At 47.0% G+C, this 14,270-nt stretch overlaps 1 protein-coding gene across 1 annotated transcript in view; it reads left to right on the plus strand.

The window, feature by feature from the left end:
* SLC22A1 (solute carrier family 22 member 1) overlaps positions 1-993 on the plus strand; it is a 28,623-nt gene extending 27,630 nt beyond the window's left edge. Inside the window, exon 11 of the mRNA XM_029945540.1 lies at positions 427-993. Within this exon, the coding sequence (XP_029801400.1) occupies positions 427-493 (67 nt within the window). The 3' untranslated portion in view covers positions 494-993. The remainder of the gene's footprint in view (positions 1-426) is intronic.
* Positions 994-14,270: the final 13,277 nt, after the last annotated feature.

The following is a 14,270-nucleotide window of genomic DNA, read 5'->3' on the forward strand; positions in this document are numbered from 1 at the left end:
TTTTTGAGAGAGAGAGAAAGAGAGAGTGCCAACAGGGAAGGGGCAGAGAGAGAGGGAGACACAGAATCTGAAGCAGGCTCCAGGCTCTGAGCTGTCAGCACAGAGCCCGACCGCGGGGCTCGAAATCACGAGTCAGGAGATCATGACCTGAGCCGAAGTTGGACACTCAACCGACTGAGCCACCCAGGCGCCCCTGATTATCAGATTTTAAACTCTGTCATTACGATTTGTTGATAAGCACTCGTTGAGATCTCCCTTTGCTGGTCCCTTTTGTGTTGCTTGCTACCCTCCTTCTCCTTTTGTTTTGAGACATATTCCCATGGACAATTTTGTAATAGTTTTTTTTTCCTTCTTCTCTCTCTCTCTCAATAGTTTCTTAGTCAAAACAGTTTATTTAACATTCATTTTTATTTTTCGCTGCTACAGGATAACAAAACCCAAAGAGAACACGATTTACCTTCAGGTCCAAACAGCAGAACGTGCCGGCACCTAAGAGAGAGACTGAGACCAAGGAACAGAGGCGAAGATGAGCTTTCATCTGAAGAAACACTTTGAAACCCTTGTTTCTCTGGGCTCTCCCTCACCTGCCCCTAAACCAATATCCCGAGAACACCAAATGTGCTTCATTTCACTTTACTTTCTTTCTTTTAAATCTCCCAAGGCCCTGGCTCTCTTTTACCTACTTACCTTTCCTAGCGGGAGCTGCTGGTGGTTACCAGTTACTTAAGTATCAAAAGTATGTTGAAGATCCAGTAGAATTTAAATATTCCTATAAAAGGCGCTTCTGTAACTGGTTTCCTAGAATCTGTGTTGTTTCATTCACTCGGAAAGCAAACGCCTTTGTATTTGTAGTATCTATTTTGTCAAAAATATTTCAAGGTGTAGCTTTCTTGAAGGGCACTTGGGTTTCAAAGATGGCGACCCCCTCAGCAGACCATCCCTGAATCACGTTCACAATACGACTCACAGAATAAAGCGAGATCCGCAACTGAAGGCCAGAAGTACTGTAACCTTTTTAGGAAGCAGTTCCTGCCCCCTTTGTTCCAGGAACGTTGTATTCCATTTCACTCTTGGTTTTCATTCTTGTTGGTGATTCTAGAAGGTCAACTCCTATGCCAACTATAAAATACTGTAGTAAATATATCAAAGAGTTCAGTTTATTCTCAGTTATGTAGTAACTGGTTTAAGTTCTGGTGAAAGAAGTGATTTGCTTCTGGAAAACATAAAAACTTTTATTTTGGAATTTCTTTACCTGTGAAATAAGCCAAAGACAACATAATAGCCAGCCTTCAGAGCACACCGGGGAGAAAAATGTTTCTTTCTTTCTTTTTTTCTTTTATAGTTTATTGTCCAGTTGGTTTTCATATAACACCCAGTGCTCTTCCCCACAAGTGCCCTCCTCCATGCCCATCCCCCCCTTTCCCTCCCCCCTCCCCCTTCAGCCCTCAGTTTGTTCTCAAAGATTCAGGAGTCTCTCATGGTTTGCCTCCCTCCCTCTTCCTAAGTATCTTCCCCCCCTCCCCTCCCCCATGGTCCTCTGCTAAGTTTCTCCTGTTAGACCTATGGGTGCAAACATATGGTATCTGTCCTTCTCCGCCTGACTTATTTCATTCAGCATGACACCCTTGAGGTCCATCCACTTTCCTACAAATCACCAGATTTCATTCTTTCTCATTGCCATGTAGTACTCCATTGTATAGATAAACCACATCTTCTTGATCCATTTGTCAGTTGATGGACATTTCGGCTCTTTCCATGACTTGGCTATTGTTGAAAGTGCCGCTGTGAACATTGGGGTGCATGTGCCCCTGGGCATCAGCACTTCTGTCTCCCTTCGGTAGATCTGAGAAAGAAGTTTCTAATGTGAATCGGAGGCATGAGGAATGGCCTGGGTTGTGTTATCAGCACTTCTGGCCTGATTGGCTGCGCTAAGTGGCCTCAGGGACATGAAGGCCTGAGCAGCCTTTGATCTTCCTTTGAGAATAGACTTTGGCGACTGGGGGAAAAATGTTCTTGTCTTCCAAATTCTATTTTAAAAACACATCTGGGGGCGGCACCTGGGTGGCTCAGTCAGTCGAGCATTCAACTTTAGCTTGAGTCATGATCTCACGGTTTGTGGGTTCCAGCCCCACATCAGGCTCTCTGCTGACAGTGCAGAGCCTGGAGCCCACCCATCTTGGGAGTGACAGCAGGCCAGGAAGCACCCCCTTTCAACCTTGTGCCTGGGACACGTGTGGCCTTAGAGAGGCAGCTTGAAGTCATGGAAGAGCCCAGACTCTGCTCTGACCCGGAAGTAGTTCCCACATCTCCTTCACCATTATTGATTTTATGGCTCCCTAACTCTCTGAGCATCCGTGACCTACTGGCACCCACCGCTAGGTGGGTTCTGAGGATGCTGTGAGAAGGACCCAAAAAGCTGCAGAGTGTCACCCAGAGATGTCACACGCCCCTCCGTACCACGGAGTCCCTGCGCCTGTCGCGCACATGGGAGTCAGCCATCTCCGCCCACCCAGCTTACTCCCTGCTCCTGCTTGTGAAGGGCAAAGTGTTCTATTGTCTGTCCCACTTCTGCCTCCTCTGTGCAGGTGAAGTTGAATGTCTGATGTTTCCAGGAGTTACTGGAGCAAATCGGAGACATATTAGGCTTTACTAAACAAAGACACTTTTCAAGAGGCCTTTTCTGAGACACATGCATAGATAGAAACTGCTTCAGTCACGGCAACCACGTTTTAAAGCTGATATGATCTCCATTTCAAACCTGCGAAAGCTAAATTTGGGGACGGTAAGAGCTTGTGCTGATAGAACAAAGAAGTGGGCCTTGTATTTGGATCTTCTGGACCAGATCACAGGAGAGGTTATGGGCTTGAACTCTAAACATAAGAAATGAAGAAGAGAGGGAGCTATTCCAGGAGGCGTGGCCTCATGTGACTGAGTTTCTTGGCCTTAGAGACTTCCCTTCCTGGCTTCTCTGATTATCCGGTTGTCCCCTGGCACAGACCTGCGGGTTGAATGGAAGGACAGAGGGAAACCCTGACTGTGCTCAGGGCAGTGGTCTTACGGTCCCGTTCCCAGGGCCGTGGCACAGGTTGGCAGCCCCTGCGTGCTCACTCACTTCTCCAGCCTCATGGGCGGCATTGACCTTGTTCTGGGTTCCTGTCTGAGTGAAGTGTGTTATCCTTTTCTCCCACATGTGAGAAAGATGTGTACACTAAAACTGCATGCACGTCACGGTTGGTTTATGGAGGTGTTGGGTTAACCCCAAATCTCTCCCTGCAGCACCTGCTGCTTTCTTGGACAAGTCTAACATGGGGGTGAAAGAACTATGAAAATCTTGTTGCTTGGGCGTTTGGAGAAATGACGTGACTATTAAAAACTATAGTTTTGCATCATTCAAAACTTGCTGTGTACCAGGTACCATCCCAAGCATTTAAAAAATTTTTGTTTATTTATTTTGAGAGAGAGAGAGGGCAAGCCTGAGCAGTGGAGGGGCAGAGAGATAGAGAGAGGGGGAGAGAGAATCCCAAGCAGGCAAGCAGCCTACTGCAGCCTAGTGCAGGGCTTGAACCCACAAACCATGAGATGATGAGCTGAGCCAAGATCCAGAGTCAGCTGCTTAGACAACTGAGCCACCCAGGTGCCTTCCATCTCAAGCATTTTATATTATCTCATGAAATCCTCACAGCACCTCCAGGAGACTGGGTAATAATGTTCACTAACTGCAGAGAAAGGGAAATGGAGGCCAAGGGGTTACACAGCATGTCCAAGGTCAGCAGGGAGTAAGTGGAGGAGGACCTGGGCTCTCTCCCCGAAATCCACATTAAAACAATGTTTTTAATGTTTATTCATTTGAGAGAGAGAGAGAGCTGGGGAGGGGCAGAGAGAGAGGGAGACAGAATCGGAAGCAGGCTCCAGGCTCTGAGCTGTCAGCCCAGAGCCCGACGTGGGGCTCGAACTCATAGACTGCCAGATCATGACCTGAGCCGCTCAGGCGCCCCTCCCAAACCCACGTTTTTAACCAGATGCTCTACTTCCTCCTGAGGTCCAGGCAATAGTAGCCTTCTTCGTTATGAATGGGAATCCCAGAAACAGTAAAGCCATTCTTCTGTGGGGAAGACTGAGGCCTCTCCTGGTTGGTCCGAGCTGGAAGTTCTCAGGCCCTGCCCTTGGGCTTGTTCTGAAGCAGCCACATTTGGGGAGCTCCCTGCAGCGGGAGAGGGGTTCTCCGCAGCGCTCAGGCAGCTCCTCCCGGCCTCCTCCCTCGTGATGTCTTAAATTTAAAACCACCCGGAAGCGCACACACACAAAATGAAAATCACGCCGAAAGCCACCAGGGGACGGAATCCCCTAGAGGGAGCATCAGCTGTCCACTCCCACCCGGTCTGGCCCCGGGGGAGCGGCTGACAGTCTCCATCCTGCCTCGGACCCCAGGTGCCGCGGTGAATACGGGGCAAGCTGAGTTCTGGAGCCCTAAGAACATGCATGTCCCCCCACTCTCCTGAACCCCAATGCTGGCCGCCACACGGACATGCCGGGCTCAGCTGTCACAGTACAGAAAGGGAAGGATGCAGGTCTTGGCACCAGCTGTTCCATGAGGGAGGGCGGAGATTCAGGACAGGAGAAAGGGCCTCTTTCGCCCACCAGCAGAAGAGACAAAGGGGCCCTGGGCTGAGAAGACGAGGGAGAGAAAAGCTGAAAGTTAGGTGCTGGTCGTTGAGAACACGCCCCGGACCCTGACCTCCCGCTCTGCACAGGCTCCCAAGGGGGTGAAGTCTGGGCGAAGTTTGCCTGTGAGTTCCCAGAGTCTCCCAAATATCAGGGGCTCAGGTAAGAGAGACTTTTCCTTTTTTCTCGTATTCAAGAATTTCAAGGATGCCCCACCCCAGGGCCGGTGGGGCGGCACAAGGCGGGGCCCAGGGGCCAGCTCAAGGCTGTGCCGGGCAGGATCCCTCCCCAGGGGGCTGCTGGGACTCCCTGGTCACATTCACCCCCCGTGCACACGCCTACATCATGGGAGCCAGGGCACAGATGAGAAGGACAGTCTCCCTTTAGGGGCACTTTCTGGAAGTCGCACGCGGCTCTGTGTCCCACTGGCCAGCACATCTAGAGAGAACAGAAAATGGGGGGCAATGGCCTTTACATAACACTGGGGTCCCATTACTGAGGAAGGGGTGAGAATTGGTATTGGAAGCCAAGGAGCTGTCCATGCCCTAGCTGGCAGGCTGCCTGACCCTTCAAAACAGATCTGAGGGTCTGGGAGTGGAAGGGACCTGCCCCTTGTCCCAGTGGCCATGACATGCACAGAGCACTGTCCACACCCCCGCGGCGTGGAGGGCTGAGTGTCAGTGACTGATGGGGAGGCAGCCACAGAGACTCCTCGTGCCGCCGGTGTGCGGAGCAGCGAGCAGTTTCCCAAGTGGTGGAAGGAGCGTGACGTGACATCTAGCCCTCACGTCACGGGGTGGGTGTGCACCGTCAGCTGGGACCACAATGGGAGAGGGACATTGGGAACGCCAGCAGGGACACAGGCCGGCCAGTGGCCAGCGCCCTCAGCACCCTGGCACGAGGGAGGCCTCCAGAGCCCGACATGCTGCCCGCTGGGGAGGCCGGTCAAGGGGAAAACGTAAATCCCCTGAGTCACCTGAATTCTCTGAGAGAAACCCAAGTCTCCCTTGACTTGGCAAGATGGAGTTTTCCATTCCTGCCAGAACGGGGACTGGACGTGAAGACTCAGCCACAGAAAAACGAGGCCCCACGTCCTGCACATCTACATTTTGTGGCCCGAGAACTCGTGGAGACATGCCATCCCCCTTGGTTGGCAACTTGCTTTTTCGAGTTAACAGTTTTTTCATTCCTGAGCACACAGAACCTTGTGTTTAATGACTTCCTGGTGATGAGCTGGGCCATGCACGTGATTCAAGGATCAGAGACCATCTTGGCACGTTCTTTCTCGTGTTTGTCAGAATGTCGAGATTATGCAGGACCTACGCTGCGCCTCCAAGCATTTTGTGCAAAGACATATTCTACTGGCTGAACCAAATCTTATTTGTCTTATCTTATGAATCCACATCATTCTCTTTATGCGTGCGCTCACACACACACTACACATATATTACATTTCACGTTGCGTGCTACATTACATACAAAATCATCCCAAACAAGCATGACTGCATCTGAAGTCTCAGTAGGTACATTTCCCACACAGAGCAGTTAAAAATTGTGTTCTGGGGGCGCCTGGGTGGCTCAGTCGGTTAAGCCTCCAGCTTCGGCTCAGGTCATGATCTCACAGTTCATGGGTTCGAGCCCCACGTTGGGCTCTGTGCTGACAGCTCAGAGCCTGGAGCCTGTCTTCAGATTCTGTGTCTCCCTCTCTCTCTGACCCTCCCCTGCTCATGCTGGCTCTCTCTCTAAAATAAATAAAAACAGTAAAAAAAAAATTGTGCTCTGTTTTAAATTAGTAACCCCCCCCTCCACTAGGTACTGTACTTAACCCTCAAATGCAAGAGAAAGTGTTCTTACCTTCTGCCCCTTCGGAAGCTCGAGTGGAGGGGAACGGTCTGTGTCTGCAGGGCTGCTGTCACCTTGGGGAGTGACATACTTGATGCCAGGGACCAAGTGGCCTTTTGTTTGGTGAATATGTCCCACTAGGAATTGTGGGGATGAAGGCAGAGGTGGGAAGGGGGCAGGGAAACAAAGAGATGGCCAGTTGGCTACCCAGATTTAGGTAAAGCTCGAAGCTTCTTTCTAGGTTAAAATGGGGGGATAATGGAAGCTAGAAGGAGGATGTGGGAATAAGGCGCCCGTCTGGCCAGGTGAGCCCTCACGGGTCAGGCTCCCGTGCCTGAGCCGCCGTGTCCTTCACTCACCAAGGAAGAAGCCAGGATGTGGAGGAAGGACAGGTGTCCTGCAGCTGGCGAGGCTCACCTGCGGCAGTGGTGGGCGAGGTCAGGTGGGGTCTAGAACATTCTCTCAATGCACTGACGAAGCCCTTCACCGTGTGTCCTCCCCACACCTGCAAACAAAAGGGGTCACAATAGCCATGGGGCCCCAAAGAAATTTACTGCGTGTGTTGGTGGCTCTCCCTCACACAGACCCTGGTTGGTGACACCGGAGGATGTCTTTGCTGGTCCTGGGAAGGTCATGATGGGGTCTTTGAAGAGCCAGAGAGCAGCTGGGAAGAGAAGTTGGTAAGGCATGGTCCTGTTCTGCCACCTTTCATGTCAGACTCCAGTTGTGTTTCCGACGAGGCCTGGAGGGGGGACTATTTAGAGGACATGCTTGGTCACCCCATTACCCTAATTTTGAGAAGGCCTTTCAGCTGGCATCGATGCCTTGGGCACCCACTAGTCATGATGAAAATGTTACCCTCTGCCTGGCTCGGATATCAGTCCACACACTCGGTCTCCCAGCTCTCTGACTTCTTCCACCAGCACCGATGTCACTTCCTTCTGACCCCAAACACCGAGGCTCACAGACACCCTCTCCCGCTTACCGTCCAGCCCAAAGCTCCAGCATCTTAGGTTTGAATCTGCTCTGGCGCCCCAGTCACTAATATCATTAATACAACATGGAATCGCTCCTTTTGTGGTCTGATTCTTGTGTCACTTCTAATTCATACTTTAAGTCAAGTGGCTTGAACCTACTTGTAATTTGACTCCGTGGCTGAGGCCCCCTCGGGTCCCGCTCTGCCCGCTGCCAGAGCCCGTGGAGCCATGTCGCTGCACTCCAGAGGTCCAGATTTTGGTCCTTCACATGTAATTTGCTTAAGTAAACTAATTAAATTTAGCTTTAAAAACCAGGATTTTGCGAAGAGTTGCTATGCAGGCTTAGGAACAAGAAAAATTCAAAATTCAAGAAAAAAAGGAAATGTTTTTGCCAGAGACTCTCAAAATGGGCTCAATGTTAAAAAGACAGATGACTAAGGGCACCTGGGTAGCTCAGTCAGTTTAAGCAGCTGATTCTTGATTTTGGCTCAGGTCACAATCTCACAGTTTTTGGGTTTGAGCTTCGTGTCAGGCTGAGCTGACAGGGCAGGGCCTGCATGGGATTCTCATTCTCTCTCTCTCTCAAAATAAATAAATCTACTTAAAAAAAGATGACTAAATACAGAGGATTCACAGGGATGATTTTAACATTATAAAAAAGAGTAATTATGGTCAAATGGAACAATTTGAACCTACAAAGAGTCAGAAGTCCATAATAATAATCAGATGGAACAAATAAAGGGAACTGAGCCAAGGAGAAAGCACATGTGAGTTTCTAATAGAGTTTACAAGACGCTCTGTTAATTGTTGGAAACCACTAATGTGAGTTCTCTACTTGAGGTTAGATGATCTCCAAGGTTAACAGTCATAGGTAAGAGGCAGGTGGAGAGAAGAGATAAGCACGCTTCAAGTATATAGTGTCTCTGGTTTGATCGTTTTATGTTAGCTGTGTCGGCCATGCAGAATTACGGGGCCTGGAAACAAGATCAGATCTTTCAGGAGCTCGACCCAAGCTGCAGACTGGGAGGGTAGGGAGAGGGAACTTGACTTGCTTGGTGCACACGGGAGAGGATGACTTGGGCAGCACGGAGAGCTGGCAGGGGGGCCGTGGAGCCCGTGGGGGTGCTGCCCTCACTGTGACTCAGGACAGCGAGGAGCTGCGGCTCTGGGTCCGGCTGCCGAACACGCCACCAAGTTGTGCCCTGGGCAGGAATAATCACAGAATTGTTTATCTCCTTGAAAGATTTTTCAAGATGATATTTCAAAATGATACACCTTCTTAATTCAAACTGAAAAATTGGAAATTATGAGAGTTCCTTCTTACCTTATCTAGTCCATGCTCCACAGTAATTATAGGCAACCCTTCAAATGGCACATATCCAGGCCAGAACCATCAAAAACGGAGGGATTTTTGCAGATGTCGGTGCTTCCTACCTCCCCCTGCTATTTCGGACAGGCTCTGGGAGGTGAGTTCAGACAGCGAAGGGGTCAAGGCCCAGAGAGACCTGGGAAAGCCCTCCATGAAGGGACCACGCAGCACTCCACTGAGGAAGAAGTCAAAACACTTGCCTTGATTACTGAATTGGAAGATCACCATCAGATCTATGCACTTAAAACTATATGAATTCCTTTTTTCTAATTTGAGGGAACCATGTGATGATCATCTATTGATTACAGTTAGCCCAAAGACTAGTGAAAAGATAAAAACCCTCTAATCATTGGTGTCTGGTGGGGGAAAGAGCAAAATAAGGTGAAATACCCGCGAATCAAACTAAGGACACAGAGAAATATTGTCTGGGATTTGGGAGATAACATTTATGATCCACCATTATTTGCAATTGGAAAGTTCCAGAATATTTTTCCATTTTCATTGTGGTTCTTTGGATCTGCTGCTCCTAACATAATTGTTGCTCAAAGTTGTAGACGTGGCCCACAGCGTCTAGTCGCTGGTGTTCCAGGGCCAGCACCAAAGGCTGCTTACTCTCTTGAGACAAGAAAGAAAGATTTCCAGGATAAATGAGACTAATCCACCCCGAAGACTCATACAAAACATACGAGCAGTCCTTGAAATCTTGCTCTATGCTGGCTTTGTTCTAAAAAGCAGTTGTGCAATATTGGACCACTCCTATTCATGGGAAAAGGGTGGGTATTTCGAATGTTTGATGCAAGAATCCTGCTTAATTTAGTTAAAGTAGCATATTTTCTACCAGTATCTCTGTGGGAGCCATTGGGTAGAAAGATGCAGAGACACTAACTAATGGCAAGTTAAAGGAAAATACTGTACTTAAAAAAATTTTTTAATGTTATTTATTTATTTTTGAGAGACAGAGAGAGACAGTGTGAACAGGGGAGGGTCAGAGAGAGAGGAAGACCCAGAATGTGAAGCAGGCTCCAGGCTCTGAGCTAGCTGTCAGCACAGAACCTGACGTGGGATTCGAACCCATGAACCGTGAGATCATGACCTGAGCCTAAGCCAGATGCTTAACTGACTGAGCCACCCAATACTATACTTGATAATGACCAAAAAAAAAAAATCAACGCCAAGGCAATATAGTGAATGAATTGATGACTAAGGGATAGTAGTGTCCTGATGGAGACAGTAAAAAATACTCTTGTCTGGATATTATTGTTGAATTAGTGTAGGATTAATTGTCATTGTTGGGCTACACAACCAGATCCTTCTCCCTCCCACCTCCAATAGTTTTATTTTATCCTTGGGTAGAAGCCCAAGATCAAGGGGAACTATGCCTCCATGCACCAATAGATCCATTAACCCAGCTACCCACCATTAACTCATTTAGCAGGCATTAATTGACCATCTGTTACATGCTGGTACAAGCCTAGGCACTGGAGATTCAGTCAGAGAGGAAGAGAGGCAAGATCTCTTGCTCTTACAGAGCTTACATTCTAGTTGGAAGAGACGGATGAAAACCAAACAGACCATTGACGTAATGTCAGTAGGAAATACAGTCACAAAGGATGATGGGATACAAAAAGACTTGAATGGACTCTATCGTTAGGGCTAATTTAGTTTAAGTAATTGTGTACTCATAGTTCCATTCTTCTCAAACAGAGAATATAAATACATTTATACCATGGCTCCTGAACGAGTGTATAATCCCCTTTTCCTACTGAGAATTAGTAACATATGGAAATTCTTTTATTTGATGCTCTTTTCTTAGAGGTCTTCCTGGCTTTTGTTTACAATTTAAGGAGAGGAGTGTGTCTTACTTTCAGTCTGTGTTCTTGATCAGTTAGATTTATTGACATTAAACCCCGGGGATGCTATGAGTGAATTTCTTTATCAAACTTCAATTTCTACCTTCTTAGCTTTCAATTGCTGGAGGAGAATGGCCCTTGATGTCCCAAATTTCAACCCATTGGCACATTTTCCCATTTGTCTACCTCTGATGACAACCACAACTCAGACTCCATACCTCCTCAGAGTCTTGTGGTTTTCCAATGTGTTTCCACACACGGAAGACTGCAGGCAGTGCAAGTAGTACTGAGAGATGGTTTGGGAATTGCATTTAATCAGGAAGAGTGAGTGGGTGGAATCCTCTATCCAAGCTCCGACTCTCAATGCCAGGACATCGTCATCCCATTAGGAGCAAGAGAATCAAAGAGAAATCTGGCCAGAGGTGGAGGTGCAAATCTAGTCTTCAGTAAGTCTCAAAGTACATGGAAAAGAAAAACTACAGCAAATCTGAACTGTGCTAACATCCACTTGTCCGTATCCAAAAGCTTTGAAGAGTGACTCACACATTCTGTGTGTGTGTGTGTGCGTGTTCATGGGTGATTCTGATGATGACCCTGCCATGTAATAGCCCACGGGCCTCGTACAGAATCCTCATGATGCATCAAGAAACACATTCCAGGAAACTATCTCATCTACTAATTCCGGGGTGGGGGGATAGTGAATGTAGATTTCACCTGTGAACCCACGAGCCATGAGATTATGACCAGAGCCAAAATCAGACACTTAACTGACTGAGCCCCCGAGACATCCCACACCTAGGATTACTGTAAGATCTAGCAATTGCACTTCTGGGTATATACCCCAAAGAACTGAAAGCAGTGTCTTGAAGAGATACTGGCACCCTCGTGTCCTGAGCAGCATTATTTACACTAGTGCAAAGTGGGGACAACTCAAGTGTCCATTGATGGATGAATGGATAGACAAAAATGTGGTATAGGCAAAACATCGAATATTATTCAGCCTTAAAAAGGAAAGAAATTCTGACACCTGCTACAATGTGGATGGATGAAGCTGAGGACATTATGCCAACTAAGTAAAATAAGCCAGTCACAAAAAGACAAATACTCTTTGATTCCACTTACACGAGGTACTAGGGTGGTCAACTTTGCAGAGACAGAAAATAGAAGCGTGGGAGAGGGGGGTTGGGGGAAGGAAAATGGAGAGTTAGTGTTCCGTGGGTATGGAGTTTGAGTTTGGGAAGACGTAAAGCGTTCTGGATACGGATGGCGGTGGTGGTGACACATAGTGGGAACGTACTCGATGACTCTGAACTTGCCAACAGTGAAGACAGCAGCATTTTTGTGTATCTTACCACAATTTAAATACGTGTGTCCAGTAAATACACCATGCTTGGCGACTTTTCCACACACTTGGCAAAATAGCCCCTAGTGAGGGATGGAGTTAGGTTGTCTCTCGCACGTTTGACTCCGATGGTCTGAGTAATTCCCGTTCACTCGCAGATCGCTGTGGAATCCCCCTTGGCTCCCAGACTAGATGGGGCCTCCCTGGGCTGCCGTTGGTCAAACACATTCTCTGTTCAAGTCACTAAGCTGGATGAGTGTGTTCAGTCACCATCTCAACCCAGAACCACAACGCCCTGTTTAATGTGGTCTCTTCTGCTACTAGAATCCCACGACCTGAGAATAAGATCTGTTCCACGTGGACTCTCCATGCCCAGTGTAGAGCATGCACACAGTAGACACTTAATAAGTGCAGGTCAAATAAACACTACTGCAAAGTCAATATAATGTCCATTATTGCTTTTAGCCTACAGATTTTAATACTTTTTTTTCTCACGCATTGGCAGATGCTTTTCAAAAATTCCCACAGACAACATTGAAAGTAGCAGCCCCCGCCCTAGAAGCTCCTGTTATTCACAGCAAGTCCCATTTAGCCACTCTTGGTACTACCAGAATCCCCAACATGCATGCCTAGTTGCAGTGGCCCTGCTGTGTTTCTTCTAGGCTTCCTAGGATCTAAATAAATAGCAAACGACCATTGACATCCCTCCAGATGTTTTGTTACCATATCCTTCTTCGAGGAGAGGAAAGGCTCAGACCTTGGATTGCATGGTAGTCAAGGGCAGGCTGTGTTAATTTAGATTGAGTTCTAGAGGGGGCCTTAAGTCTGGCGTTCCCTAACGGTCTGTAAATCAGGCATTTCTTTTACTTCCCTCTTTTAGCTGCCACCCCCGCTCACATTCGGATGACATCTGGCTCCCCACCCACAGGGAACCCAGCAATACATCAAATAGTTAAGGGATGTTTATCTTAGTGTGACTTTCCCCCCACAGTCAGCTGTCACAATATTTATTAGTTTAGTTCATCAAAGCTGGCCATTTAAAACTTTGTTGGCAAATGCTTGCTTTTTTTAATGGGTTCTGGGGTTAGGGAGACACATTCTTTTTTTTTTTTTTAATTTTGTTAATGTTTATTTATTCTTGAAAGAGAGAGAGACACACACACAGCACAAGCAGGGGAGGGGCAGAGAGAGAAGGAGACACAAAATCCAAAACAGACCCCAGGCTCCGAGCTATGGCACAGAGCCCGATGCGGGGCCTGAACCCACAAACTGTGAGATGGTAACCTGAGCCGAATCAGACACTGAACCGACTGAGCCACCCACGCGCCCCTGGAAGATGCATTCTTACCATCTTGTCTAACCTCACTGGCTGGTGAGATCGTAGCCTACCCCCTGATACTTCCTTTCCATTCCAAGTATTAGAACTTGTGGTTTTTCAAAGTATGTCGGAGAAATAACATATGATTCTAAGTCACATCTTCAAGCATTTTTTACCAGATTTTTATTGTCATCATCTGGTGTGAATGAATAAAAACAAATAGTCCATTTAATCTGATTGCTTTTGAATTTTTAAAGCCTAGTGGGTCAAATGGTTTAACATTGTTTCCTAGCACAGCAAAAGAACTCGAATCTTCAGTAACCACAGAAACCTCAAATAGAGCCATGTGTTTCTTTTTCCAGATAAACTCTAAGTGACTACTATTTATTTGTTTTCTAGAACAGGAATTTGTAAGATCTTTCCTTGGCTACTACCTGGCTGGGTTGGTAATTAAATAATATTTTATCCTGGTTAGAAAAGTCTATTTTCCCTTAACAACATGGAATGGTAACTAACTGCCACACTTACTGGGTCAAACATGGTCAAGAAAGACTAAGAATTATGTATAAACACAATTATATATATGCTACAAAGTGTATAACCTGAGAAATAGTGCTTCAGGGGTTTAAAATTCTAAGTGACGGACTATGATAGAAAGATAGTTTGTAAATGATGGAGACATTGAATTAAAAATGGAATTGTTTTCTTTTGTATGTGTTTTATTTTTCTGAGCATAAATAAGTGATACACAGGAAGACTTCTGCTTTGGGCTATTTGGAATAGAGAATTAGAAAAGGAACCACAGAATAAACCCAAGTAAGAAACATGGAGATAAACATAAGAACAGAAAACAATCAAATAGAAAACAGAAATGAAAACAAGGTAGAGGTGTGCACAGACATATGTGACT

This window comes from Suricata suricatta, chromosome 7 (genome assembly GCF_006229205.1).
Source record: "Suricata suricatta isolate VVHF042 chromosome 7, meerkat_22Aug2017_6uvM2_HiC, whole genome shotgun sequence".
Classification (NCBI taxonomy): Eukaryota; Metazoa; Chordata; class Mammalia; order Carnivora; family Herpestidae; genus Suricata; species Suricata suricatta.